The sequence below is a fragment of the Coffea arabica genome, chromosome 7e, assembly GCF_036785885.1.
Source record: "Coffea arabica cultivar ET-39 chromosome 7e, Coffea Arabica ET-39 HiFi, whole genome shotgun sequence".
Classification (NCBI taxonomy): domain Eukaryota; kingdom Viridiplantae; phylum Streptophyta; class Magnoliopsida; order Gentianales; family Rubiaceae; genus Coffea; species Coffea arabica.
In genome coordinates, this window is record NC_092323.1 from 16056387 (window position 1) to 16067652 (window position 11266).

The 11266-nt window shown below is 33.9% G+C and overlaps 1 protein-coding gene across 1 annotated transcript; it reads right to left on the bottom strand.

Annotated features, from left to right (window-relative positions):
- Nucleotides 1-382: 382 nt before the first annotated feature.
- LOC113701669 (G-type lectin S-receptor-like serine/threonine-protein kinase LECRK3) lies at nucleotides 383-2830 on the bottom strand. Its single transcript, XM_027222431.2, has one exon. The coding sequence runs from the start codon at nucleotides 2807-2809 to the stop codon at nucleotides 470-472; it is 2340 nt and encodes a 779-aa protein (XP_027078232.2). The 5' UTR covers nucleotides 2810-2830; the 3' UTR covers nucleotides 383-469.
- Between the last annotated feature and the right edge of the window lie 8436 nt (nucleotides 2831-11266).

Below are 11266 nucleotides of genomic sequence, written 5' to 3' on the forward strand. Positions count from 1 at the left end.
AAATATATTTTGCTGATCATTTGCTCTAAACAATCTAGATTTGTTATGCTTCAAAACTATGATGTGCACATCCTATGGAGTACCTTTTTGAGGAGTCCAGGAGCAGAAAATTGAGTTCTGGAAAAACTTCAAAATACGTGCGGAGTCTGAGAAGTATTACAGTTTGTTGATGGGATCGGAAATGCATTAAAGAAAAGTTTTATGATGATGATTTGCCGTGGCTTCATTGGTTCAATAGCTTAAATATGTTTTATACAGCCTGAGGTCAGAATTTTCATTGGATCATCCGCTGGAGTTGAGAAGATCTACACAATTGTGGACCAAAATTGTAGAGATGTTGACCCTCAAAAGCCAATGCACGTGGCTAAAGAAACACAAAAAATGACAGACCAAGAACCAAAGTTCAATATCATCATAACAGGAGATAATACAACAGAAGAAAGAAGAGATGCTAGGAAATGAAATACAATTACATAGCACTGAAAAAAGAATCTGGACTGGGAGGAACCGGAACATCAGCAGTCCCTTCTAGCATAAGAACAACTTTCTTCATGGATGGTCGGAGCGTCGGCTCATTCTGGATGCACCACAAAGCAATTCTGATCATTCTTTCTAGCTTTGTCATGTCAACTACCTGTTCCTCCCCCACTAGTTTATGGAGTTCACCATCCACGAAACAATCATAAGCCCACACTTCAAGAATGGATTGTTCCTCAGGAAACCTAGAGTCTACATTCTTTCGACAGCATATGATCTCTAGCAGCACTATTCCATAGCTGTAAACATCTGCTTTAACTGTCACTGGCAAATTACGATGCCATTCTGGTGCAACATAACCTCTTGTTCCTCTTACCGCAGTATAAGTTCTTGTCCTGTCATGATCTAATGGCTTTGCCAATCCAAAGTCCGATATCTTCGCGCACCTGCTGTCGTCCATTAGTATATTTTGAGGTTTGATGTCACAGTGGATGATCTGTGTCTCACACTCTTCATGTAAATAAAGAATTCCTCTTGCAACGTCAGAAGCAATTCTGATTCTTTCATCCCACCAAGGATGATTTTCTCGCTTGAAGAGAATATCCGCCAATGACCCATTACTCATATATTTATACACCAGAAGCCTTTTATTTCCATCAAGGCAGTAGCCAAGCAGCTGGATAAGATTGCGGTGGTGTGTTCTCCCGATTACTCTGATTTCATTTTGAAACTCCTTTTCCCCTTCTACTAATACTTTCTCTAGTTTTTTCACAGCAACTACTTTCCCTGAATTTGGCAAAACCCCTTTGTATACAGCACCAAATGCTCCTCTGCCCAATTCTTCTCTGAAATCATTTGTTGCTACCTCCAGTTCAGCAAAGGTGAAGGCTTTTGGAGCCGCATCCTCCACAAATTCCACATTTCCATTTTGCGTTATTTTCTTATAGGCCCGCACCTGATTTCTGTGAACATAAACCCCTGCAATTACAGAGATCACGACTCCAAAAACAGCGAGTGAAATCCCAATAACTAGGATATCCACACGAATTTCTTTTTTGATGCTTTTTGGAGGACTACTGGGAATTACACTTTCACTGATGGATGCAAGTGTACCCACCTTGACCAGAGCGACATTCGAGTCACTTGTCCTTTTCCCATATGTCAATGGGAGCCTTTGTTTTCTACATTCTCCATCTTTATAAAATGCTGCTTCACAGTTGCAATCATCAAGGCACTGCTTTTCACAGTCTTCTTGTGTGCTTGTTTCCATTGTAGCAAATGTATTATCTTCCCATACCGTATTTGCCAATGATCTAATCTCGTACTTGACATTGGTAATACTATTAGATTTACAACTTTCTGCAGTAAAATTTCTCTCACAGCCTGAACTCCAATTTCCTGGATTTACAAAGTCAAATCCAGGAGGACATCTGCATTCAGCAACATTATCCATCATGGTACAGAAACCATTAGGCCCACATAGGCCTTTAGGAGCACATTTATCCTCCACAGATTCCCACAAGATGGACCTGTTGCCTTGATTTGAAGAGTATGAATACAATCGAAATATGCCATCCACATCAATTTTTGCCATATATACTCTTCCATCTTGAGGATATCCTCCTTTGGTTAGATTAGACAATATAGTTAAGCTTGAATTGATCAAGTAGAGATGACCATCACCATCCAGATTCAGAGTGACACCATTTCCAACTGTGTGAGTTGCATAGTAGGCGTATTCGGATGTGTCTGGCGTTCTCACAGGATACTGCACCAGGTTTCCATCATCCTGCATCTTTATCCGAAAAATCCCCGTCGAATCATCAGTTTCTGAAACACTAGAATACAGCTCGTGACCAGTTGCCAGCTGCTGACCAGGTAACAAAGTGTTCGTCGGATCCTCAAAACTCTGCCATACAATTTTCTTATCAGAATTGTACAGGACAAAGTTTCCTGAATCCAACATCGAAGCCGAAGAAATGCTTTCAGAAGGATCAGCAATAACGATGTCCTGGCCCTGTGTGTGCTGCAAAATCAGCCTTCCATCGCTTGATAACACCAGTGAAACATTGCTTGGAAAAACAGGGCTGAGCCTGTTGGCTGTCCATATTACAGTTTTTTCAGGGATTCCCACAAGATATATCCCAACAGCATAGCCATTGCCTTGCTGGTAAAAACCAAAGGCAAATAGACCTGAATGCGACGACCATGATGATGAGTTGCCTGTAGGTGTTAGAGAAGAACCAAGGCTTATATTTAGATGGCTTTGTTGAGCTAATGCTGTAGCTAAACAGGATACAGATGATAAAAGGAAGAGTAAGAATACAGCCATGAATGTACTTGGAAAAAGAAGAAAGGCTTTGTATGCTGATCACTACTATCTCTTTGCTTGATATATGAAAGAATTGCACAGAGAAGTGCAGGGTTGACTCGTAAAGTCTTGGTAAAGACTAAAGACCAGGTCGCTCTGGCAGAAAAGTTGTACTCGTTTTCCTCCTGCTTGCATGAGGAAAATTGGTTATTTCATTTTCTTTTTCTACTCCTTTTTATGGCAAATGAAGTCCAGAGGTTGGTAGAGTACCTAATTCCAATGTTTATTGGGAATTCTGTAATTAGTCCAAATTTCTGAATTCTTAAAGCCACCATTTGGAATGGTGTATTTAAGTAAACTAAAGACAAATGGTGGCTGAAAGTAAGTCATATCATGAAATGATGATGCCTTTGAAGTCACCATTTAAAATAGTAACTTTGAAACCGCACTCTCAAATAACAAAATCTTTACTTTTAGAAGAACTCAAAAATATAAACTACTTTCGTAACTTCTAATAAAAATCGGATTATTTAGGTAAATGACCCGAAGAATATTGGCCAGGAACCCTTTTTTATCTTATATATTAACACGCTAATTGTGTAGTCCTATGTCGGATAGTTATTTATTTTTCAGAAATTAATGACCTTCAGAAAGCTCTTATAAATAGCCTATCAACAAGAGATCTTGTTGACTCTTTGCAATTTTAGCTTTTGGGTGTCATTTTTCAACCTAAAGAAAGCTGGACGCGTAGAGTGAACTGTCAGGAAGATTCCCTTCTTATGTCCAAACAGCCTGATGGGGTCCAGAATTTTTTGATCAGAGCTTAAGAAAATCTCAGCTATGACCCAGTACAGTCAATTGTAAGAATAGTAGAGCCCGCAGGATTGGGGCGAGGATTTGTGTTATGTGCGGTTGGTTTGTGTTCAAATTTTTTATATATAAATATATTATAATGTTATATTCAATATATATCAAGTATTTATTTATATCACTTTAATTGCGAGTATAATAACGTAACATAATTATATATCAAATAATATAAAATATATAACAATCAAACCGAACCGCATTGATTTTTCCCTCGGATAGAAGAATGTACTACTTAATTTGAGGTCACGTGAGAGATAGGGATCTCCGACAATTTTATTTGGCTCTCTTATAGTTTTCAATATTACGTTTACCTCCCTTATTTTCATTTTCAATGTAATGATGAAGCCCAGTATTATTGTCATTCCCAAATTCCCATTCCATGGCGTGAAAGAAATTTATAATAAAAAAAAATCCACTACAAAGAGTTAAATTGGTTGTAACAAACAATATTGAGAGATTTATATGGAAAAAAAAATGAAGTAACAAATTTATCTTATGAAAAAAAGGCTTGAACTTGCAAAATAAATAAGGGAGAGAAATATCCCCGCCTAGTAATCATGTAGTAGGCTGCATGAAAACCATTTAACAGTCTCCGAAAGATAAAGAGTTCATCAACCAAAAAACGACTTTAAAAATACGATATACCTATGCACCAGACACAAATATTGAAATTCTTAAAATCAGGAAGTGAGCAATCTTTTTAATTTATGTATGACGTATAAGTCGTATGATGCTTAGACTATAATTTTCTACATCTTAATTAGCCCAAATAAACATTAATATTTTTCTAAAACGTTCCTAAGGAATAAGCATGCTTATTCTCTCAATGGCTTGGTTCATTATTTACCTCGTTAGCTTTGCATAACTAAATTTTTTAAAATCAACTTTCTCCTTTTTATTGCATTTGCCAAGCCCTTTTCTGAAATTAGTTGAATTTAAGAGTATTCAAGGGTAATTTCGAAAAAAAAGAAGAAGCTTGTACTCACTTTATGTGAATTTTTTTTTATAAATAGGATGCCTTTGATACATTGGAACTCAAAACTTATGGCAATCTGTGTGTGTGTGGGTCAGTAAGTTTGGGACTGCTGTTATTTTCTGGTTTTTAGCTTAATGTGATTATTTTTATGGAATTTATGGTTTTGTGGTTAACATATTGCTAAATCAAAATATGATACCCTTCTCATCCTATTTTAAAGACTGGTAACCTGTTTTAACGAAGGAACATTGCAACATGAGAAACATTTTAGGGATAGTGTCATTGACAAAGAGAAATACAAGAATTCAGTGGGATTAAGATAGATATAATTGAGTCCTTTTTTTTTTTGGTTTAATTTACTCTCCCACTTCTCTTCACATCCTTTCCGTCCTCCCACTCCTTCTTATACCCTTCTCATCTCAAACTGTTAAGTACAAAATTCGAACCTTAAACTTGACATCGGAGCTAACCACTTGGATCGATATAGTTGGTTTTTCCTTTTTTTTTTTCGCAATTAGTGAAGTTATTGTATTTCTTTTAAAATTTAGTATAAGCTTATAATCATAATTGTACTCATATATTGGGCTAGTGTACATAAACAATATTCACGCTATAACAAAGTAATCACGTCAAAACCTCAATTGTAATTGTCCCAAATCACAATTTGTTGACTTTTTAGATTAAAAACAGATCAAAACAAGAAAGAAGTCCTGGAAGCACAGCAAAAGGTTGCCAATATGGGAATTGGAGCGGGATAAATTTTCATTCTGTCAGTTCTTTCTCTCTTCTTTTTCCTTCTCACTTTGCTCTGTTAATTAACTCCTACTTAATTTGGTCTTTTACTACTAATTGGCCCTGCATTGGAAGTATTTAGAGGAAGTCAAGTTCATGCTCCTAGGGTCCATCATTCAAGCTTTTATATTTGCATATTTTCTCCGCAATGCATGGACGGAAACAGAATGGCATCATTATAATTTATAAACATACTTCTGATTTATAGCTCTTTCTGACAAACTTTATTTCTAGGTCTTCAAAAAATACTTTATTAACGTCATTGCTTTTTGTTTAAAAAAGACAATTTTTAGCAGGGGAGCAGAAGGGGGATTTGATCCCAAGATTTCTTGGTCCAGTAGGTCTCAATATTAGTCACCAAATTAAGCCCTCCACAGTTATTATTAAGGTCACTGTTTATAATTACTGGTAGCATACCATGATAATCACCTGGTCATCGTTGAACTAATTATAATGTATACCCTTTAATGCTTAGCACTAAAACTGATTTCGCATGGATTGATAAATTTGGGCTTGTTGTCAATTGATTACTTTAATGGATTATAGATTCTGATTTTGGATAATCAGTTTTTGTGATATTTTCAATTACTTTTATATTATGATTATGGATTTTTTAATAACAAAAAAAGCTAAAATCTATAACCACTTAAAGAGGAGCTTTTGCTGATTCTTATTATTCTTTATAATCAGTTTCTGTAATCAAATTTTGTAAGATTTAAAGTAACAGAAAACAAGGCCTATGTTTATTTTAACTGATTGTAGATTATGATTTTGGATAATTAGTTTTTTGTGATATTCTCATTTGCTTTTTTATTTAGATTATAGATTTTTAATAACCAAAAAGCTAAAATTCATAATTAATAAAAAAAATGTAGCTTTTACTAGTTTTAATTATTCTCTATAATCACTTTCCATAATCAAATTTTACAAAATTTGAAGCAATCGAAAACAAGACTACAATGTAGAGTGCTTGCAATTCACTAGTTTCTGTGTACGTGCTATTGCTGTATTTCCTTTATATTTCAAGCTGGTGTTTTTAAATCATTAATATCAAGGTTTATACACTCATTTTGATCATGCACTTAATTTAATTCACGTTTTTTTCATTTGAAAACCTTATATAAGGGACCATATTGATCAAAACTTCAAATATTAGGGACCAAATCAAAGTCAAAATTTTGAACTATATTCAATTTGATTTTGAGCATTATATAGGGATAATATCAGAAACCACCCCTAAGGTTTCTTTTAATGTTACCTAGCACTCCTAAGGTTTAAAAATATCACTTACCTCCCTTACTTTTCTTATTTGTGTAACAAAATTTTTAAAAACCCTAAACTACCCTTTCACTTGCTAAATTAAAATATTTCTAAATCACTTTGTTCACTTCAAGAAAAATATCACCTCAAAAACAATCTCTTGTAGTACCACTACATCACATGTCATACTCCCCATCAAATTATAAATTTGAAAAATGAAAATGATATTTGAAAAGAAATACACTTACATCAATTTTGTTATATATGGTCAAAACTGATTTCTTATAAATTTCTATTTTTTTTCCAACATCTTGTCAATCCTTGCTCAAACTATTAAACTATACCAATCATTATAAAAATCAACTTAAAATAAGGAAATGCATCATACCCTACTTTATCACAATCACAAAAAGTAAAAGATAAACAAAATTTAGTTTATTGTAATTTACAAATAAAATATTGCATAGTTATCCAAAAAATATGAGTTAGAAAAAAAAGAAAAAGAAGAAAGTGACTTTCGTTTCTTTTTTTTTTTTCAATTTTTAAGCTCCATTTATTTGATATGTTGTGAATTATATGCCAAGTGAGGGTTAATATAGTCTTTTTACAATTATTAGGGGAGGTAAGTGATATTTCTAAAACTTTAGGAGTGCCAGGTGATGTTAAGAGAAACTTCAAGAGAGGTTTCTGATACTATCCTCATTATAGATTATACTTTCCCGTCAGCAGTTTTAAATCTGCTCGAAATTAGAAATTTTGACTCCACATTTGTTTTGGTCGAAATATTAAGGATCAATTCAGCACACAATCCAAACATTTGGGACCAAAAAAATATTTTTCCTAGAATTAAATAGTAATCAATATTCATTATGTATACACACACATACTAGAAATCGTTTTCTTCACGTTCAAGAACTCCAAGGCCTTCATCCGTCAATTTTATTAGCTCTATGTTGACAATCTTCAGTTGAAGAAAGTGTCATTTGTTGGAACTTAATACATTTTTCGGCTGGATGAATGATCTCAACAAATATTCAAGTCTAGGGTCTCATTATGGAATAGTGAATGTGGCAAGTATTAAAAGTATCTGAGGTTTGATTACTTTATCATTAGGGACGAGATTACAATTCCTTGTGGGTGGGGAGTAGGTACTTAAGTGACGTTGAGATTGGGCCATCAACTCTCTCTTCAAGAATGTTCTCCCAATTTGCTGATTTCTGTTCTGTATTCATAGGCATGAGATTACAATTCCTTGTGGGCCGGGATGACTACTACTTATGACAGAGAGATTGGGCCATCAACTTTCTTTGTATTTGTGTTTTTAGGGCACCTTTTTTTACTTCTTTAAATTCTTCTTATTTTTGTCATATGTGTTTTTCATCTCCAATTATCAATCTCAAAACTCAAACCCTAAACGAAACAGTGATAAGCACTTTAACAACCCTCCTTTGGTTATTGGACCAACCTCAATTGCATTTTTGGAGCATCTTATCTTATGGTCAAGAGTTCTTACACAAATGAGCAGTATCACTAGTTTAAAGCTAAATTTCTGGAGTGCATATTGATTATGACCATTATGCTCTTTACAATTTATAACCACGTTTCCTTTTGGAGGAAGGGATGGATTGATTGGTATGAGTTTCCTTTTGGAGGAAGTGATGGATTGATTGGTACGAGAGGTCGAAGGAGTGGAAGTGAAAAATCTCGAATCCGAGACCTCCCACTTACACAGTTACACTTAAAAAGAAAATAACCACATTTCCTTTTGTTTGATATTTTAGTTGTCTTCAATGTATACTTGCCTTGTATTTTTCCGCAGAATGTCAAGAACAACTGTGGCATGGCAAAAACATAGTGCATGCTTGGTCCGTGCATGATAACATCGCTTGGAAGCTATTTCCTCCTATGTAATTTTTTTTTTTTGGGTTCTATGTAACTTAATTATGTGCTTGAGATAGCGTTAATGACTGCCACTCGTTTATAAAGATTGATACTTTTTTTTGTGAGTTTAGTTTAAGGCACTTCTAGTACTTCTTTCTTTGGTACTAGTATGATGGATTGAATTAATCTATGAATGATGTATCCACTATGTAAAGGATTCATTTATGCAAACCCTTGCTGATTATGTAAGAACAGGTCTAAATATCATAGAAAATAGCTTTAAAAAAAATATATAATAATGACAACGAAGTGTAGCGTAATTGATACAATGCTTCATCTGTAACCAATTTCAAGTTGGAGTCATCGAAGCAAAAGGTATTTGTCATGAGAACAAGATGTTTTATGACAACAGGACCAAACCATTAGCAAAAGGTATTTATCATGGGACCAAGACGTTGTATTTTCCATTGCTAAAGGGTTCATGATATATATATATATAACACTGACTCTTTGATCACTACTGTTTCAGAATTGTCATAATTTCCTGGCAAAAACTATTTGCAATGGCAACAAAGCTGTTTATTAAGCTTTTGCCACGGCTTCCAAACTGTGGTTTTGCTTTATGACGATTTCTAATATATATAATCTCCCACTGACTGGTTGCGTGGCCAAAGTTTTTTTTTCCGTCTTCTTTTAAGTGAAGTAAAAGCCTTTAGGGTCTCTTATGTTAGTTGCTTTTGATTTGTCCAAAAAGAAATTATATGGTTAGTTGACCAAGGACTTAACAATAGTTGATTATGAATTTTGTTTTCAATCTTTAAATCTTAAACCTATTTGAATTTTTTCTCTTTATTCTTTTTCTTTTACTTAAGAGTTTTTGCTTGCTTTTCTTTTTTTTTTTTTTTCTTTCAAGGCAACAAAACTCTTGAGTTAATCACACTTTGTCCGATTAATTGCTTATGATTTGTCAAAAAGGAAAACATTGGTTGATTATGAATTATGTGGTTAGCCAGCTTTGGATTTTCTTTCTATTCCTTAAATCTTAAAGCTACTTGATTTTTTTTTCTCTTTATTCTTTATCTTTTACTCAAAAGTTTTTGCTTTCTCTTTTTTCTTAAGCAAGAAAACTCTTATTATTCTTTGACCGGCTTTTAAGACTCCAGCATTCAAGCAATCGGCCCCGTTTGGTTAAGCGGAAACAGAAAGTAGGCAAAACAAATATCAAGGGTTTCTTTCTGATATACGACTGAATTTTTTTTTTCAGGTTTTTTATAGTGTTGAAGGTTGAAGATAATCCTAGGAGGATAAAAGTTTGGCCATCCGTTAGAGATGAGGAATTAGAGGGAGCCAGCAAATACACGTAATTTTTTGGGTTTTGGCAGTTGATAGAAAAACATTGGACACCTCAAACTAAAAAAACAAATGGGCATTTGGAAACCCAATCTCAAACTTTCAGCCCCTAAGAAACAAACAAAATGCATTTTCAGTAATGTCGACAACACCAATGAAGCCAGAAAACCCTTTGCTGTTTGCCTTTTGAAAAATGATAAATTACACGGATACGACTCGTGGTCGTGGTATGATATCCAAAAGGAATTGATTACGACCCATGAGCATGATACCCAAAAGAGACCGTAAAATCTACTTAATTTATGTTGATAATAAGATGAACGTATCATTCTTTATTCTCATTTTTTTCTCGTTCCACTATCTATCGAATAAATCTATTGTCCCATATTTGTCATAAAAATATTTCTCAATAAACTACCACGTTAAATAGTAATATTGTTTCCTTGCTTCGTTTTTTATTTCCTTTGTGAGGTTAATTTGGTCAATTTTACAGGATTTCAGTTGATAATATGTCAAATGCTAAGATTTATCTGCCAATTGACATTGAAGGACTTGCCGGTGAAATGAATAGGAGAATGGTCCACCTTGATTAGATAAATGAACTTTTAATTTTATCCCGAGCAAATTATATACGCATTCTAGTTGATGATTTCAATTTATGAGCTGAACAAGGTTTGTCCAAGTAGGAAATCGAGCATTATGAATTATGATGGATCCTGGGTCTCTCCGGTTGAAGTTCTATCCAATTCCGTCCAATTGTATAAATTGGCATAATTTCAGTGTAAGCTAATAACTGTTGGCACAATTGTGAGTTCCACACAAATTTAGTTATATAATTCATGTTTATATTAAAATTGTATCATTTAACACCGAAATTTTATTAGTTTATATAACTAAATAGAATTGGAACTGCAGGGTTCCCATTTCCCATTATGACACCTAATGCACTAGTATTACTGGGATATAGTTAAAAAAAAAAAAAAATTGTAGGAAACATCTACTAACGTGGAAACGGGGCTCACAAGTTCCATTTCATATAAGTTGGTGCAAATTAATAATTTATTTTCAACTTACACCAAATTATCCTTAATTTACACTAAATGGTAATAATTAACTTTAAAAAAAAATTATGAACAGTGCTGGACACCTATTAAGCAACCATGTAGATGACCAAAAAAATCAACAATAACAACCGGTGTTGCAATTAAAAATTCTCAGCATACACTGAACTGCACCTTATTTACATCAAACTAGACCTGACTTATACGAAAATCTTATTAATTTATACCAGAGGTCAACTTTTGTGAAATTGTAGGAAACATAAATTGTAAAGCCCCAAATCCTAATAA